General features: G+C 35.9%; 1 protein-coding gene across 11 annotated transcripts in view; it reads left to right on the top strand.

Moving 5' to 3' along the window:
* The window catches only part of CadN (neural cadherin), a 1,238,426-nt gene that overhangs the window by 861,002 nt on the left and 357,264 nt on the right, over positions 1–20,160 (top strand). For all 11 annotated transcript variants that reach the window (XM_090407912.1, XM_090407911.1, XM_090407917.1 and 8 more), the window contains exon 16: positions 14,048–14,163. In XM_090407912.1, the coding sequence (XP_090264038.1) occupies positions 14,048–14,163 (116 nt within the window). The remainder of the gene's footprint in view (positions 1–14,047; positions 14,164–20,160) is intronic.

Raw genomic sequence — 20,160 nt, 5'->3', positions numbered from 1 at the left:
TATCTTCACAGGGAGCATTCCACAGACCACTCGCCATTTTGGTCACTCACCTCTGAATCTTCTATACCACTTCCTCATCCCCAAGAGACCTAGAGACCAGACCTTGTCCACAGTAATCCAGATGTGTACATATAATTTATAAAGAGGAATAACAACTTCCTTATCTCTACTTGTTAGTGTGTTCTTCAATAGGCAATAGTAATCTTATGGGCTACCTTAGCAATATATCCTCTAAACTTTAACTCTCTGTCTATTGCCACTCCTAAATCTGTTGCTTCATCTATTTCCTGGAGTACAGTTCTATCAATGTGGTACACAGCTCGTAACCTGTTTATTCCAAAATGCATAACTTTACATTTCTCTACATTAAACTGATGCCCATTTTTCTTTGCCCATACTGACAGCCTATTTAAATTATCCTACAAGTTCTCCACTTTACCTTGATAAACTATGTATTATTCTATCTAATTTTGCATCATCAGCAAACAACTGAATATTTCCATTCAGGTTATTTTATTATTATATTATTTATGTATAAATTAAACAGTAATGTTCTCAGCACTGAATTTTGCAGCACACCACTAGTCACCTGTTTTTACCTTGATTCTGCCCCTCCATATACCACTTTTTGATATCTGTCCAGCAGCCACTTTCTTATCCACATAACCAATGTCATATCCATCCCCATTTGTTCTAATATGTGTAAGAGAGTTCTGTGTGGTGTTCTGTCAAATGCCTTTGCAAAATCCAAAAGAATCATCATGTCGCCATTTCCTTTATCCAACTCAGCTGTTACTCTATTATAAAAAGTTGGTAAGTTAGTAAGGTGCGACCAATCCTTCACAAAGCCATGTTGCCCACTCCTACAGTATCGTATTTTTATCCACCCATTCTTGTATTCTCTTTTTGACCAATTTTTGCAGTACTTTTATCCACCATGTCTTAGATACTAATTGGTCTAGAATTTGCTACTGCATTCTTAGTCATTCTTCCTCTTACCTACTTATCACATAACAAAATAATGAGCAGGTTCTTTGTTTGGAGAGTGATTGGTGAGTGGGTTGCATTGCCTGATATTGTGGTAAATGCAGGTACATTGAATGAGTTTAAAGCGTTTTATTGTACAATGAAACCTGTGCAGAATTCATGACTAAACAAGCACATGTAATAACCACAGTAATAAGTTTTAATAAGTAAATTTCATCCTAAGTATCTTAGGACATCGTCAGTACAGTTAATTCAAACATACTAGGAATAACATACAGTTAGGATGCATGATTACAATGGAATCCCAATATGCGTGCAGTAGCGTATTATAGAATTAAATTAAAATATATCTGGAGGAGGGGAAAAAAAAAGTATCTTAGGAAAAGTATCTTAGAAATATTTACTTATTAAAACTTATTACTGTGGTTATTACATGTTTGTTTAGTCATGAATTCTCTACAGGTTTCATTGTACAATAAAATCTTATTCCTTCACGGGGAACTGACATCACAGAAGACCGACTTACTAGGCAAACTTCAATTGAAACAGGCTAAACTACATGTCCAAATCTCTTTTTTAAAAAAAGTGCAGACGCGATAAACTCATTCCAATGTTTGCTTAAACTAAAGGAAGTTATCAAATTACCAGGTGCTCATAAAATCTATTAGAAAGCAAGCCATTCCTTACTGCTTAATCAGTTACAAGTTTTTAAACATGAATTGGCAACAAATAATTTAAAAATTACAGAATTAGAAGCAGAATTGTCAAATACATTAAATCAAGAATTGCTACAAGTGATTATTAGTGTCTCAAAATTCGGGGATCAAAGCATTTGATAAAAGTAATATTAATCTACATAAAAAATACGTTAATTTGTTAAATTTATCTAAGAAAAATACCAACAAATTACCAACCGAAGCAATGGGTTGTCAACTTATCTAGCCATCCACAGAAGATGAATTAAATGTTCTAGCAAGAGATCATAAGTTTGCCATTTCACCTAAATTCTTTCTATATTTAGATTTTATACACAGCATTGAAAGAAACATCAGTCATCTTTCCAGTGTTGAAGCCAACAGACTTTGTTTTGAAATAGCCAAATTAATCTATGATGCCAAACCTTCAGACTTAAATATTCCACCATCAGAATTGAAAGCTCTTACCTCCTTAAAATGTAATAAAAACATGATCATTACCAGAGCTGACAAGGGAAATACCACTGTTGTTCTAGATACCAATTCATATGACCGAAAAATGAATTACTCTGAGATCAAAATACTTATGCCAAACTGGATTATGATCCTACAAAAGACAGCTCATGAAACTGAACCAGTTACTTGATGAAACCACTTCCTTAGATGAAGAAACAATAAAAAAACTCAGGACATACCTGCTAGGCCTCCTAGAATATATGGTTTACCTAAGCTTCACAAGAATAACGTTCCACTCAGACCTGTCGTGGATTCTATTAGCAGCCCGACTTACAAGTTATCATGATTTTTATCTAACCTTCTCTGTCCTCACATAGGCCACTCAGCCTCATCGATTAAAAATTCCACAGAGTTTCATGCAAAAATAAAAGACATTTAACTGTTGGAAACTGACATGCCAATTAGCTTTGACATTGTCTCCCTCTTCACTAATATTCCCCATAAGGAAATGGTAGACTTGTTAACTCAAAAATTTCCATCTGATATTGTTGAATTATTCAAATTTGTTATTACGTCCAGTTACTTCATTTGGAAATAAAAAAATTTACAAGCAAGAGGAAGGAACAGCAATGGATCTCCCTTATCACCAAACTTAGCAAATCTGTTTCCAGAATACCTTGAAGAAAAAATCATGTTTAAACCCAAACCAAAAATTTGGCTATGATATGCTGATGACGTCTTTGCTGTCTGGGGTCATTCCGAACAAGAACTATGCCTGTTTCCAGATAAAATAAACCTCCTTCATCCTCACATCAAATTTACGCTAGAAAAAATATCTCCACAGGGTATCTCCTTTCTGGATTTACACATCCAAAGAATAGAAGATGGTTCCATCTCCACTTCTGTCTATCACAAGCTGATATTTTCAGGTTGCTACATTCTCAAAAATTTGGCATCATTAAATCATTGGTAACTAGAGAACACAGATTCTGGTCCTCTGAAGACTCTCTAAACCAAAAATTGGAACTAATCAAAAATACAGCCATACTAAATGGATACAATCTTAAAACAACTCAAAAAATCGTCAGTCACTTCCCCACACATCAACCTAGACAAGAACAAGCCCATAGGATTCCTATACCTTATGTCAAAGGCATCTCCGAACGTCTTTCAAAAATTATGAAGAAATACAAACTTGCTACTACCTACAAACCAATCAACCAGATCTGTAACTTGTTACCTTCTCCTAAAGACAAACTCTCACCTCATGTGCTACCTGGCATGTACGAAGTTCCATGCTCCTGTAAATTTTCTTGCTATGGACAGACAGGTAGATCTGTTCATAAACGCATTTCGGAACACCAAGACCATATCTGTCTTTTCAAACCGCAGAAATCTGGCCTCGCACAACACAGAGTGGTAAACCCAAACCATTGGATCCAGTGGGAAAAGACCAAACTCTACATATATCTTTATATAAACATGAACGTTTCTATAAAGAAAGAGCTGAAGCCCTACTTCACAGACCAAATCTAAACCGTAATGATGTTCTTGCTATTCCTAAAGTATAAGAAATTGTCATACAAAATTGTGTAAAATAATTTTTTTATATATGTCATCTTATTTTAATGTAATTTTCCCCCCTCCAGATATATTTTAATTTAATTCTATAACACACTACTGCATGCATATTGGGATTCCATTGTAATCATGCACTCTAAGTGTATGTTATTCCTAGTATTGTTTGAATTAACTGTACTGATAATGTGCTAAGATACTTTGGATGAAATATTTACTTATTAAAACTTATTACTGTAGTTATTACGTGTGTTTGTTTAGTTGAGTTTAAAGCATGGCTTGGTGGGCTTTGTAACAGTGTGCACCTCCTGCAATGAGCCTTTTGATCCCATGGAGGTCTTTGTGTTAATAATAATAGTAATGGCTGTATCTTCCAGTATGAGTATGTTTTCTGTAGACAGAAGAGATAAGGCTCCATTGTGCTGTTGGATGATCAGAGTGTTTAGGAAGGGCAGCCATCTATTGTTTTCAGTGGTAAAATGGATCTTTGGGTGTTTGCTATTGAAGTGTGCTAAGAACGTTTCCAACATTTCCCATTCATATGACCAGGCAGAGAACACATCATGTCCATATTGTGTTTCACAAGAGTAAAGTTTAGGGCTGTGTTTTCATAGTGTTTGATGAAAACATTAGTGAAGGTGGGGAAAGAGAGGAGAGCCCATAGCTCTACCTTCAGTCTGCTTGTAGTTTTTTTTTCCATCAATTTAAAATAACGAGAGTTCATGGTAAAACTGAAAATTAGAGAAGAGCGTTATCAACAACCAACTTCTGAACTACCTAGAGACCTGCTAAATAATCAGTGACCAGCAATATGGATTCTGCCACTCATTCCACAACTGATCTTCTAGCTTTCACCACCCACCTCTGGACTCTCTGGACTCAAACCATGAACAAATTCAGAGAAACTCATGTAGTTGTTCTTGACATTTCAAAAGCGTTTGGTTTGGTACATGTGCCTGCTTAGCAAACTGCCATCCTATGGTCTGCCTTCCATACATTACAACTGGATCGCCAACTTTCTCACTGGTCGTTAACTATGTATCATGATGGATGGTTTCCTCTCCTTAGATTTCCCAACTAATACATGTGTACTCCAAAGTTCCATTCTTTCACCCACTATCTTCATCTTCTACATAAATGACCTGCTCTCACAGACTTCAAATCATATCAATAGCTTTGCTGATGACAGTACACACCATTGTTCCCTTTCATTTGACAAACCCAGTAGTGCTCAATGGTTAGAATCCCCAAAGTCCACCACGACCAATGTCCTGAACTCTGATCTGATCTGAGCTATATTTCAATGGGATAAGAACAACTTTGTAGACTTCAATGCCACCAAAACTCAGTCCTTTGTGATCTCTTGCAAGACAGATCTCTCCTAACCTTATTGAATATGGAAATTGAGAAAGTGTTTAAGTCTTAGTTCAATTACCTTTTTGTTTATGAGTGTGGACCTCCTACATTGAGTCATTTGGCTGCATGAAAGTCTGATGTTAATAATAATAAACAAGTTTAAGGAAATGAAGATTTGTCACTTGATTCCAAAGTAAATTAAACTTTCCAATAAATTATAATTATTGGAAAGCTTTGCTTCCCCCCCCCCTCCCCAGGGAGTCAAAGCGTCATCACAGACGGTCTCTTTGTCATATATGCAACTCATATACTGTGCCTTAAATACATTCAAATTCTCTGAAGATACCACACTCTCAGGTTATGCATTTCAATCATTCACAACTCTCCATGCAAAAAACTGCTTCTTACACCTCCTTATACAGCTTTCTGGGATGACCTCTATTTCTCCCCATCCCCCACCATTTTATGAAAAAAGCTCTTCAACATTAATCCTATAACAACCCATTACCAACTTGTATGTCTCTATCATATCACTCCTTTTCCTTCTATCCACTAGACTCAAACTGAATCTTCTCAACCTTTCATCATGCTCAACATTCCATAGACTAAAAATTATCTTATTAATAGCTTCTGAACCTTTTTAATAATTCTTCATCCCTTTGAAAACCAGGTAACTAAATTGTGCACAGTAGTCCATATTTTGCCTTATCAAAGTCTTATACAATAGAAAAAGAATCTCCTTATTTCTGGCAATGACGTCTTCTACATCATTGCCAGAATTTGTTGTGTTCTCCTCACAATGTTGGCAATGTGTGCTCTAAATTTTAGATCCTTATCCACCATCATCCCAAGATCTCTTATTTCCTCCATCTCCAACAATATATCCCCATCAAGAGTAAATTCTACATCTCACCTTTGTTTTCCAAATTTTGAAACCTTACATTTTGCAAAATTAAACTGGTATGCTCACTCTTGTGCCCATTTGCCTATTCACTCAATCTATTCAAATCTTCTGTAAGATGACAACATCTGCTCCACCTCATAGTTTTTCTCAACTTTGCTTCATCTGCAAACAACTGAATATCATGTTATGCAATTTTATCACGTTATACAAACAGCAATGACCCTAAAGCAGATCCCTGAAGCTGGTATTCTCACTCTTGTGCTCATTTGCCCATTCACTCAGTCTATTCAAATCTTCTGTAAGATGACAACATCTGCACCACCTCATAGTTCTTCTCAACTTTGCTTCATCTGCAAACAACTGAATATCACATTCAAATTTTTCCCCATTATCGCTAACATACAGGTTAAACAGCAATGACCCTAAAGCAGATCCCTGAAGCACACCACTAGTGACTTTCTTCTTCTGGGATATTAGGATATTGCCCTCCCATGCACAACTGCTGATACCTGTCAGATAGCACCAGTCAAATGAACTAATATAATATCCAACATCCACTTTAATTTGACTTTCAGCTTATCATGTGGTAGTCTACCACATGATATCAAAGTCAAGCAAAATCAAAGCATACTACTGTATATCCATCTCCCTCATCCAGTCCAGCTGTCATCTTATTATAATAAGACTCACAGATTGGCCTATAATCTGATGCTCGAGTTCTGTCACCTCCCTTTATGAAGTGGTACCATCTTCGCTTCCTTCCACTCCTTTGGAACTTAACTCATATTAAACAAATATGGCAAAGCAAATATCAACTCCCTGGCACATTCCTTCAAAAGATGTGGTGATATATCAAGTCTCATAGCCTTACTAATATCAAGTATACTCAATTCTCCATATACCTCTTTCTTGCTCACAGTCAGCCTCTCCTCCTCCTCAACTTCCACTGCTCTCGAACTTTCCATGATGTCACATTCATAAGGATGAAAGACCTTTATCAACTGCACATTAAATATCTGAACCATATCCTCTACAACTGTTGTCCTTATACCATTTTCTCCAGTCAGTGTTGTCGTCTTCTTCATGTAGCTTCCTCAGTGAGAGGATGCAGTACCATGTCCTTCCAGTTCTCTCTGTTGGTGGTTTTCCTTTTTGTTTCTGCATAGCCATGTGATCCTGTCCATGATCTTATATCTTCAAGCCATTTCCTTTGTTTTTTTTTTGCCTCTTGATCCTTTTCCCATAAATTTTCCTTCTAAAACTGTTAGTATCCCTTGTCCTGCTGACCCTCTCAGTACATGTCCTGCCAATCTCATCTTTCTCTGGAACATTTCCTGTAATAAAGATCTCTGTGTTCTCATTCTCTGTAGGATATCTGTATTTGTCACATGTTCTATCCATGAGATTTTCAGAGCTCTCCTATAGCACCACATTTCAAAGGCTATTATCTGTTGCTTTACTCTCTTCTTGAATATCCAGGTCTCACTTCCATATGCGAAAACCTGGCCATACTAATGTTCTTATCACTATTTCTTTGTCTTGATATCCACAGAACTTCTGAGCAGATCTTTATTTTTCCAGAAGGCATTTTTAGCTATGGCTGTTCTTATTTTTATTTCTTTATCTTGCTCTCCATCTTCAGTGAAGTAGGTGCCTAAATATTTGTATTCTGTTGTATGTTCAATTTTCATATTGTTTATGAATATTTATGGCTCAGATCTGTTTTCTTTTGAGATTTTCATAAATTTCAGTGTCATTTTACCATAATCTTTATGCTTTCTACATATTGAAAGAACTCCCCAGGATTTTTTTTCCCCTTCATTAGTTAACTGCTGCTTAAACTGCACTTTTGCTACATTACCAACTGAGTCATCTCTTTGCCTGTTCTATGTACTCCTAATGGAAATGATTATTACCGCTCATCTTGTCTCCATCATGCCTTCTTTCTCTCTGCAGCATCCATTTCACATCTACCTTGTTTAATCTTCTGACCCTTAGAATACATTTAAACATTGCTTCCACTAGATAGTTCTTCAATATCACCTAAGCAGCACTAAACTCCTTTTCATCAAACTCCTCATTCCATACTATAGCTGCAAACTGTCTCCCAATCTTCTCCTAATCAGCAGCCTTGTAATTTCGCATGTACTGTTTTCTCACAGAAGTTCTCACATGGCTGGCAACATTCCTGGTTATCCCTTCATGGTCACTCTGATCACCTGAAGGGAAATTTGGTATCTCATTTATAATGACATCCTCTGATGAGATGATGAAATCCAAGACCCTCAATACTTGCATGCTCTCTGTTACATACTGTCTCACGTAGTTGTCCTTCAAAAACTTGAAACATTAATGTTCTTTACTTCTGGTTGCCTTTTTCTATTTGCTTGGCTAATTTGCTTATACATTTAATGGTCACTATCCTCCACATTACGAGGTCTATAGCAACATGCGACTAAGTATTTCATTCTGTTCACCTCTACCATACTGCCTCAAAACAACTGCCACTGTTTCCCACTTGCATCTCTGCCTTCTATGGACATAACTCTTTTTTGATCATAACTAGCACTCCATCTCCCTTCTTGTCCTTTCTATCTTCATGAAATATATCATACCCTTCCATCTCCATTCCTGTCAGCAGTGGCGTAATGAGGGCGTGGCAAAAGAGGCACCCACCACAGGCGCAACTAGGTTTGGGGCAGAAAACGTAAAAAATGTAAAAAAATAAAAATAAGTAAATAGATATAAAAGTCTGCTATTTTATATTGTATTTTTAAATTTCGGCAATACACTGCTTTAGACACACAAATTCTGCAACACACTGCAACTCATTTTGATGGGGTTAATAGTAAGTATTTAACATATTGCATTTAGTAAAATTTAACTTGTTATATTTAAATTTTTCAAAATTTGTCATTTTTGGGTTAGGGGGCGCAAGTTAGACACTTTCCACAGGCGCTTCATACCCTCGTTACTGTACTGCCTGTCAGGATGTCATTTTCATCCAAACATGTCTCGCTTATTGTGACAAATTTTGTGTGAAAGAACTCAATCAATGCAACCATTTCATTTCCCTTGTTTTTGAAACTTCTAGCATCCATATACAAACATATTAGCTCATTGCTGGATGTATAAGAAGTTTCACTGGTACTACTTATTAGATGCAACTTCTCCATACCTTTCTTGAGCTGTTTCTTTTATTCCTTACCCATCCTAAAATCTTCTACAAATTCAATTGCTCTCCCTACATCCCAGGCCATCCCATCCCATTCCATTCCATTCTTGTCTACACACATTCACTTCCTCTTTAAGCATGAACCTTTCTTATACTATGTTCTCCTGTTCACCCTAAGTCTCCACATTTCCCTGTTTGTCTTGCACACTTGTTCTCTCATTGTCAACACTCATGCTACCCACTTCTCCATTCATAAGCACCATTTCAATGTCTCCTCCTTTACTTTCCCACTCTTTCATATCACTTCTTACTTGATCAGATTCAATCTCTTCACTCATTACTCTCCCTTCTAGCAGTAATTTCTCCAAATTACTCACAGAAACCATTTAAATGCAGTCCATCACTTTTATGAAGTTTAATTCGTCTTCAGACTCATTCACACATTAACAAACTGCACTTCTGTTCAATTCCACTAACATGTCATTCATAATCCTTGCTCTCTGACTCATTACATTATTTTCATACCTGATCAATGTACTGACTATCTTTCCTATCATGCTATTATCTTTTATCCTTCTTGACAACCTCTTGATATCCCGTTTTACATTCTCCTTGTTTCCAGTCAAGTCATTTGTTCCTACAACCAATAAAAACTCTTGCTTGCTTGCTCCTCATATCGACTGCCTCAATCATTCTATTCATTTTGCCTCCTGGAAAACAAACCTTATGCATCTTCTCATTTACCACATATCTGATAATCGAATCCACATACGCTGCCACTCATGAGTGTTTTGTTACCCCTTTAATACCAGTGTCATTCATTTCTGTCTTCTTCACTCTTCCATACATATCTATAGTTCCCTTCATTTCACTCTGCCTCTGTTGCCTCATCTTCACCAAATCAGCTTTCAAATATTGCATTCTATTTTTACTATCATTCACTCTCATTATCTTATTGTCTGTCATGCAAGCTTGTTCGCCGTCAACTTTGCTTGCCATGTTGCTGTTAATTACACTCTGTTTTTTCAACATCATTATTGCACACTTGATGATCAATTGAACTCATTTCCTTGTTATCACTTTCACACACTTTCTGAACATTTGTGCCATCCTCTTCAGCTACTATTTCAGTTGCAACCCCATTTTCTCTACTTATATTTAAACAAGACTTGTGGTCCATCAGAATATTCCACTTCCTCCACACTTGCTCCTTTCTCTTATTCAGCTTCTCCACATAAACATCCATGAAATCTTCTCAGTCATACATGCTACATTTACAGCACTGTATCATTTTTGAAAAATCTACATCATTCGCTTTTCTTGTCTTTTGCACTGACCTATGTAATGTGTATACCTTCCATCTTATTGTATCAGGGAATTAACAAGGAACAATGAATTTAAAGTAATACCACCTTAGAAATTTAAACAAACACTGCATTCCACACTCAGACAATATCCCCGCTCATTAAATATGGAATTTACTTATCTTGTCGCAGCCTACAGAATGACCATTGTGTAACACTCACAATCTCACATTGCTATGCATTATGACAAGGGTCAATATGCAGATAGGTTACAACCTTTATTGAGTTCTGATTAGTGGGAACCAGACTCAGAAGGATGCCAAGGTACAGCAGTCAATACCCTCTATGTACAAGTAGCATAGTCGTGAAGATATTTATCTGAAACTTTGTTTGCCTACACTTAGATAAAGGATTAAACTAGAATTTATTGGAAAGTTTAATTTATTTTGTAACAAAGTGAATGAACTTTCTATAACTATCTATGATATACAGTATTTTAATAATAAGGTGGTTTATGTTTTTGTTGAAGATGCTTTAATGATAAATTAAAGATATCAAGAAATTATATTCTTGGTTTAATCCTTTATCCAAGTGTGAGGGCAACTCGTATATAGAGGCTAAATGACTTCACATCATTTGCCTTAGTATTCCATAATGCAAAGCACTTATCCTTCTGGACATGTATAATGCTAAGCATTATGGGAAGGGTCACTACCCAGACCAATTTAAATTCCCATATTCTCATAATTACCTTTCCAGAATTCTTAGCATTATACATGTCTGGAAGGATGTGTGTTTTGCATTATAGGAACTAAGGCAAATGATGTGAAGTCTTTTGCCTCTATATACGAGTTGCCCTGTCCTGAAAATACTTTGTTTGCTTACACTTGGATAAAGGATTAAACCAAGAATATAATTTCTTGGCATCTTTAATTTATAATATAACTAAGTGAAAAAATTTCCAACAAATACTTTAATGATGTTCATCTTTGGACTTTATTCTTGATAGTGCAGCAGTTTTGCTTTGTGATAGGTTTTTGCCTGTCAGTTTTCTGTCTTGGTGTCATTTAGGTCAGGAGTATTGAGTTGACTAGTGATCCTTTCTGGTTACCCATTGAGATTTAGAGTGATCTTGTAGTCTGCTCATAGTTTATTGAGAGGTACTCCCACACTTTAATTGAACTGAAGACAGGTTGAAACTGGCCTGGGTAGTGACCCTTCCCATAATATACAGCAATTTACATGTCTGAAAGGAAAGCGTGTTTTGCATTATAGGATACTGAACAAATTGATCCTAGTCTTGAAGATACTTTGTGTTTTTAAACTCAGATAAGGAATTAAACAAGAAATAATTTCTTGGCAGGTTTAATTTATTAAATTTAAGGAGAGGCATAATAGCCATTTTGTATGTTTGTATGGTTCTCCCAAGAGAAGTCCTTCTAGTACCCCACAGAGTAATAATATCAAACAATCTCTGATCTCCCTATAATGAGAAAGAAAATGCCCTTTTTGATTTAGTTTGAAAATTGCAAATAATGTTGAAAAAAGATTTTTTATTGCTCATATTATATATCCATATGATATATCACCTACAAACAAATTAAACAGCAGAGACCCCAGAACAAAACCCTGAGACATGCCACTGGTTATTCTCCTTTTTTAAGACACTGTTACATCATACACAAGTTGGTATCATTCAGAGAACCAGTCTCAGAATCATCTAACAGCAGTATACTATCTATTCCCATCCTCTACAGCAGTGTTTCTCAAACTTTTTTCGACTACGGAACACTTCACATATCCTGAAATTTTCATGAAACACCTTGGTTATTTTGTAATGTATAAATTAATAATTAATTGATAATTTAGCTGATTTTTTATTATTAATCAATAATTGATAATTAATTAATAATTAATTAAACATCAATTAAACCATCATTAAATTAATTTGTGCTGACAAATTAATTTAAAAATGACAAATTCCAGAACTTCTCACGGAACACCTATTCACCTTCCGCAGAACACCGGTTAAGAACCACTGCCCTACAGCTTGTACACTAACTTTTCATATAGTAATCTATATAACACTTTTACAAAGTCCAAGATTATCACTGTATATGATTCTCCCTTATCTAACACACTCGTTACCTTATCATAAAATGCAAGTAAATTGCATTGTAAACCCTATACGGTTTCATACTGACGATCCTAAGGAATGCTATGTCTATCATAATAAATTTAGTTTAATCCTTTTTCATAGATAAAGCACCTGAAAATATCTTCAGGACTGAGGTAAGGTGGTACAACACTTCGGCAACTCGCAGCAAAGGTGGACCAAACTCTCATCACTCCTTGTCTCAGTATCTCCCATAATGCAAAGCACATCTCCTTGCAGACATGTATACTGCTATGCATTAAGGGAAGGGCCACTACCCAGACCGGTTTCGCCCTCTATTGAGGTCTCGTCAATGGGAGGCAGAACCAAACGTGATACACCTGTTGGCAACTCATATAGGTAAATATGACCTCTCCTATTGCTTCTGCCTTAGTATCACCACTTCTGGGTCTGCCTCCCACTGATGAGATCTCAATAAAGGTCGAAACCAGTATGGGTAGTGACCCTTGCCTTAATGCATAGCATTATGCATGTCTGCAAGGAGATGTGCTTTGCATTATGGGAGATACTGAGACAAGAAGTGATTGAGAGCTTGCTGCGAGTTGCCTAAGTGTTGTACCACCTTACCTTAGTCCTGAAGATATTTTCAGGTGCAAACTTTGTTTGCTTATATTTTCAGGTGCAAACTTTGTTTGCTTATACTTGGATAAAGGATTAAACTAAATTTATTATAGTCTAACAAGTGCAAAATAAAGCTATGTCCATCAAACCCAATCATCTATTCTATTCCTAACCAATCTCTCCAACATCTTGACTACAAGTGCGGTTATACAGACTGATCTATAAATGGAAACTTCTGTCCTAGAAGAAGTTTCTAGGACAGAAGTTTCTGTCCTAGAACCATTCAAACATAGAAGTTTTCTGTTCTAGAACCATGCAACCATGCTTGTGGAGTGGTGCTATTTTGCCTTCTTTACTCTTAGGAACCTACCCACTGCAAGACTTTCATTAAACAACCAGGTGAAGGGCATAGCCCTTGAACTATTATGCACATCCTTCAGAATACTTGGTGATATGTTATCTATTCTCAGAGCTTTATTAACATCTAACCCAATCAACATTTGATACAAACACCTCTAATTCTTTCACTTCCAATTCTCCCAATACTTGCCTGCCTTCTATATATTGCACATTCTGCTGCCATGACTATCCACCAGAGTCAACCTGCCACAATTGTTCTTTTTCTGCTTGCCATATAGTGGAAAAATTTCCTTGAATCAACCTTCGCCTGACCCAATCTCTCCTCGAACTGCATTTTTTACTTTTGCATTTCAGCATTTCAGCTTTATCGTTTGCATAGTGCTCTTCTTCTTCATCATTTTCATATATTTTGTTTTTTTTTTGTATTTGGATGTATTTTGTTTAGTGAGAATGATTTCAAATAAAGAAAAAAAAAATCTAATGTTTTCTTGGTAGCATCAAGAATACGTTATGAAATCACACAGGGAAACATAGGTGGTGCGTTTGCTGTAAAAAATGAAACTGGAGCAATATTTGTTGCAGGCCCACTTGATTATGAATCAAGAAAAGAGGTGAGCACTTAAATTTTTTTAAGGTTTTTTCCCCCCCTCTGTGGTAATTAGTGCTTTGTCTTTAAAACCTTTAATATTGTACTTTTACTCTGTAAATTTGTAAATAAAATTTAAAATTACATTTTTTTTTTAAACCTTATCTTTGAAGTCATTTTTCTTATTCATTCCAATAACTTTTTTTAAGAAGATATTACATAGATAGTATAAGGTAGGTAGCAAAATCAGTTGCACGAGGAGTATCAAATGTAGGCTAGGAAGGGGGAGGTGGGGGTTCATAAGGAAAAGTAGAGTACTTCTAGCAATGTACTCATTGGCTTAAGTAAAATCCCAGGGTGCTCTTTTGATATGATTGGTGAAACAAAAATAATGATTATGAAAGAAATTGTTAGTTAGATGGACATGATAAACAGAATCACTGTTTACCATTAAAGTATTTAATTAGCATTTCATTAAGGTATTTCATGCTGGTGAATGATTTTGTGTAAAGCATGAATGATTATGGAACCTAAGAAGCAGGCAGTAGGGTCCAAAAGCTAGTGAATTACGGGTTTTTTGGTCTAAAAATAATAGTTTACAGAAACACAAAATTCAGGAGAGTTGTGTATAACTGTTGGTAGGTTATGAAAGACTCTGACAGACACAGGGAAGTTGCTCCACTTTATAAGACCTTGATCAGATTGTAGTGGATTGTCATACTGAAATTTAGTTGCCTACAATGTACAATTTCCCTCCATTTCTTGGTGGGAAATTGTACATTGATGACAGAATGCAAAGTATTTGCACGACCCATACAATAAAGCATAAGAAGCAACATGAAAGAGCACAGATGCAGATAATAATGGAAGATACAAGAAAAAAAGAGAACCAGCCAAATATGAAGTTATAATAATTATTATTATTTCCCAAGACCTCGTGGAGTCAAAGACTCATCTGGGATGAAATATATGAAAATATATTTAAATTTTGAAAAACTACCTTAATTTAAATTAATATCACTTACCCTATAATCTTCATAATGAACTTAAATATGTGTGGTCTGTACCATTAAAATCAAAAGTCTGAAAAACTTATTCAGTCAAATTTATAATTGATCATGGGTGATCAATTATGTTAACTGTGGATAGTTACAAACAGAAAAGGAACACAAGAAATTAATAACTAGCCTGCATTAATCAGTCTGAGAAGAGAGAGGTTTCTGTTAATTAAGAAACTCTCTTCTTTACACCAGATGTACTTTTCTACAAATCAAGTGATGATCTGGTCTCTGTAAGAACTGAACAGAGGATGAACCTTCCCAAGGAAGAGTCGCAATCCTTTGTGGGAAGCCATACTACTTCCAACAAATTGAAATTAGGACCAACATAGTAGCTGTTGCTATAAAACTCATTGGAAATATAATAACAATATGCTGCATCAACGTTTCGCTTGCCACAGATACTCCTCAAGATCACCATGATGATTTCATATTGCAGTTACCATCCCCCCCCCCCCTTACTTTTAATGGAGGATATAAATCGGCACAACACTCTGTGGGATAGTTCCCAGAATAATCAGAGGAAGAGCTGTGGAGTGTATGCTCGACAACAGCAATCTCTCCCTCTTAAACACAGAAAGCAACACCTCCCACATGCGTACCCATATATTCACTGCTTCTCCTGTATAGTCAATGGCGGCGAATGTATTCACATTCACCGCCATTGACTTAACTATCTGCTCACTCATTCATGTTGATGGCTAATGACCTGCCTATGTGTTTTTGGGATGCCAGACTATCCATTACTCATTTTAATTAACTACCATCATTTCACCAATGATGGCAGTTAATTAAAATCCTCCCTTTTTCCACTGTTTAAGGGGAAACAGATGACAACCTATTGGGAGCTATCACTTTCCTATGATATCCACTTTTCTGCATGGGTAACTATGTACTACATCACATATACAGTAATCCCTCGATTAATGCGCCCCCGATTAGTACATTTTTGATTAGTGCGCCTATGTGCATCTTAAAAATAAATGTTACATTTAAAAATTTTCTATCTATACATTTTTATGGCTAACTATTTTAAAAAATCACTCACCAGAATAAAATAATTTAGTTACCGATTTAAAACATTTTACAAATAGTTTTAATGGCATACTACACTACTTCCATGTACACTATGTATAAAATCCTCCCTTTTTCTACTGTGTAAGTGGAAAACAGATGACAACCTATTGGGAGCAATCACTTTCCTATGATATCCACTTTTCTGCATGGGTAACTATGTACTACATCACATATACAGTAATCCCTCGATTAATGCACCCCCGATTAGTACATTTTCGATTAGTGCACCTATATGCATCTTAAAAATAAATGTTACATTTAAAAATTTTCTATCTATACATTTTTATGGCTAACTATTTTAAAAAATCACTCACCAGAATAAAATAATTTAGTTACCGATTTAAAACATTTTACAAATAGTTTTAATGGCATACTACACTACTTCCATGTACACTATGTATACTATGTTCCAAATTTTTACCACCAAAATTTATGTCGTCTGCTATAGTACACCCACAGATACTTCTGTGGGTGTACTATAGCACCCCTTCGACACTTCTGTGCATGTCACAAAAAGGAGAATCCATTTTGATAATAGAGTAATCAATCCGTCTTCTGGAATGAGTTGTTTATTATTACACGTCTGAATATTAACTTCTCTTTTATGATCATTGTAGTTTTTAATGTGGTAACTATTTTGCTTGTATAACAGTTGGAAAATTTTATCTATAAAGCACGTGATTTCACATTTGGCGACCAATTCGTACGTCCTTCATTTTTTTCTCCCCTTCAATGATAACGTCCAAGAGTTAATTAAATCTCATTCTGAAGAACTGAGTGATTCCAACCTGCTAAATTTAGATGCACAGCGGGAAGATCCCGAAGAATATGAAGAAAATTTAACCACTGATAGTCAGCCAAAAGAGATTTCACAGAAACAATTTGAAAATATTTTTCGTACAATCGAAGTTTTTAAGCAGCAAAGCTTGGAGGCTGACCCTGATGAAGAGAGAAGCAGTAAAATTTGCAGTAGAGTAGAAGAGGTAATAGGACCATACTGTCGGTTGTATGAAAAAAAAGAAACAAAATGGCCACCAAACTACGTTAGCTCAATTCTTTGTTAAGGAGTAGAATAATAAATTTATATTCTTAATATGTTTTATTGTCTTTCAGCTTCATGGTTTTCCTTTAACTAGATCCCGAGACATACCCTAATTCTTTTATAAAAAAAATGAAAGGTCAAAAAAGAAATCTGAGGAACGAATTGTACATTTTCTCATCAGTTATTATATTTGATTAGTGCGTTTTCAATGAATGTGCCTGTTTTAAAGAACACATTAGGTGCACTAATTGAGGAATTGCTGTATCGTGGTGAAAAATTGAGCTAGCTGACTGCTATCTTTTTTTTTTTTTTTCATTAGCAGAATTTGATTCTGCAATAGTCAGTTCATCTCTTATCAGCAATGCAGTTAAGCATGTAACAGAGTTTATAACAGCCACCAAACTGCAATGCCTAAAACATCTAGGTCTGTTCCCCCATTTTTCTAAGGCCTTAATGTAATGATGATTACACAGTAGCCAAAGAAGCCTAGAAGACAGCTTGGTTATTTTCCATAGATACCCCACAACAACAAATCTAATTGCTTTCCAATGAGCCTGAGCGAGAGACACATCAGATATCAGAGCCAGAAGGAATCCTGGATCCAATTTACTTCTTCTTCTTCTATATCAAGATCCACCAAGAGCAAAGAAGTATAGGAAAAAAATCAGGAAAATAAAAGACAGATATATATCTTCCTCTAGCTCTCTGTCCTCAGACATAATGGTTTTGCACAATTGCCAACACATTCTGGAAGACTTTTGCAAAAATGTAAAAATGTTGGCACATCTTATCTACCCCAAATTATTTGCCCCAAAAAGCGAAGCAGAAAAAATAACAATCTTCCACCTGTTGGGATACTGTTAGATGGTCTTCATTTTGTTTTTACAGAGCATTGACCCTATTCATCATCAAGTCATCAGAATTGCAACTGGAGCATTTTACACATCTCCTACTCCTAGTCTGTATGTCGAAGAAAAGGAACCACCTTTGTTGTGTCAATGGCAACAGCTGTCTCTGTTATATGCAAGAAAAATAAAATCCCTGACAGACTCCCCCCCACGGCAAACTATCTTTCATCCACAATTGTCTAATACTAGAAATAGTGATAGACAATTTAGGTCAGATGCCACCAAGCACACTTCCATCATTCCAATCATAAGTGCCAGCATGTAGCTTTTCTTTCGGTAGGGACAACCAAAATTATTCACTGCTCCTGCTGTCTACCAGCAGGAACAGTGAATTTCAAATGTGAGCTTCAAAGCACATAGAACTGAATACTCTGATTTTATTCCTGTCAGCTCAAAATTGGAGGGCATAGTGCAATCTTCTGTCTTCTTTCCAGATAACTTGACACTGAGCTGTATACGATAGAGCTTGCACTAAAATACATCAAATTGCATTGCTACTAAAGGTGCATAATATGTTCAGACTGACAAAGTTTTCTTCAGGCAATAAGAAGTCTATAGCTTCAGAAAGATGCAGTGCTCTCTTTAATCCAATACCTCTTCTTAACAGTTATGGAAGCTGCACTTTCATGTATGCTTTTATTGAATTCCAAGCTAAATTCTAAGCCTAGTTTTGGGATTAAGGGAAATATGGCTGCAGATCCTGAAGCTAGGTTAGCTCGTTTCTCAAATAACCACCATCTGCCATACACAGATTACCAGCTAATTATTAGAGAAAAACTTCTATCCCAATGTCAGTGTCTCATTTCCAAGTATCTTGGAAATGAGAAACTAATAATAAGCTCTACCATGTAAGCCAGAAATTACATTATGGCAGTCTGGCCTGCACAGACTTCTTGCTTGACTCTGCATATTTATACTACTCGCTCCATGTTGATGGCTAATGATCTGCCTATGTGTGTTTTTGGGATGCCAGACTATCCATTACTCATTTTAATTAACTGCCATCATTTCACCAATGAGCTCAGTTATTTAGCCACTTATAATCTGTCTGATCTCATACACTCAGGCAGATCTTATCAGACTCATTGACCATCACCCTGATTTTTAAATTTTTACCAAGTATTAATCTGTATAATCTCATATAAATTGTATTCTTATTTGTTTAAATTTTTGTACATATGGTTTTAAAAACCTGTTTGTATGAATTTTAATACTTTTTTTTTATTTTTCTTTTCATACCATCTTTCACATATGCATTTTATGCCATTTTACTTATTTATTATCTGGTATAATATTAAGAAAGGTGTTATTTATGAATATTGTTATTTCAGTTTTTATATATAGTTTTTTTTTTCCAGTTTTGTTTGAGTTTAAGGAGACAAATGATAGGCTTTGTGTTTAAAATATTTAGTTTGAGTATTCCACAATGGGTCTAGACTCCATCACTGTGTTATAAAACCTGAGCAAGTTACTGAGGCATGATCTACCCTTCACAAAACCATCTCTTATCCATCTCACCAACCCTATATCCATTCCCATATATTGCAGTTTACGGATTAGACTTCCATGTGGTATCCTGTCAAAGGCCTTAGCCAGGTCCAGCAGTATCACTGTAAACCCATTACCCTTATCCAGTTCAGCCGTCACTGTGTTATAAAACCTGAGCAAGTTACTGAGGCATGATCTACCCTTCACAAAACCATGCTGTCCTCCATACAGTATCTCATTTTCATCAATCCATTCCTGTATTTTTTCCTTGACTACTTTCTCCAAGAGCTTGATAATGACTCCTAATATGCTGATCAGTCGGTAATTTGCAACAGCAGTCTTGGAACCTCCTTTATGCAGTGGAACTATTTTCCCCTCTTTCCACCCTTTCGGGACTAAACCAGACCCACGACTCAGATTAAACAATAAAGTCAAGGGCACTGACAATT

This window comes from Typopeltis vanoorti, chromosome 18, assembly GCF_054136105.1.
Source record: "Typopeltis vanoorti isolate ZY-2024b chromosome 18, IOZ_Tvanoo_1.0, whole genome shotgun sequence".
Classification (NCBI taxonomy): domain Eukaryota; kingdom Metazoa; phylum Arthropoda; class Arachnida; order Uropygi; family Thelyphonidae; genus Typopeltis; species Typopeltis vanoorti.
This window is presented reverse-complemented; position numbering and strand designations above follow the sequence as displayed.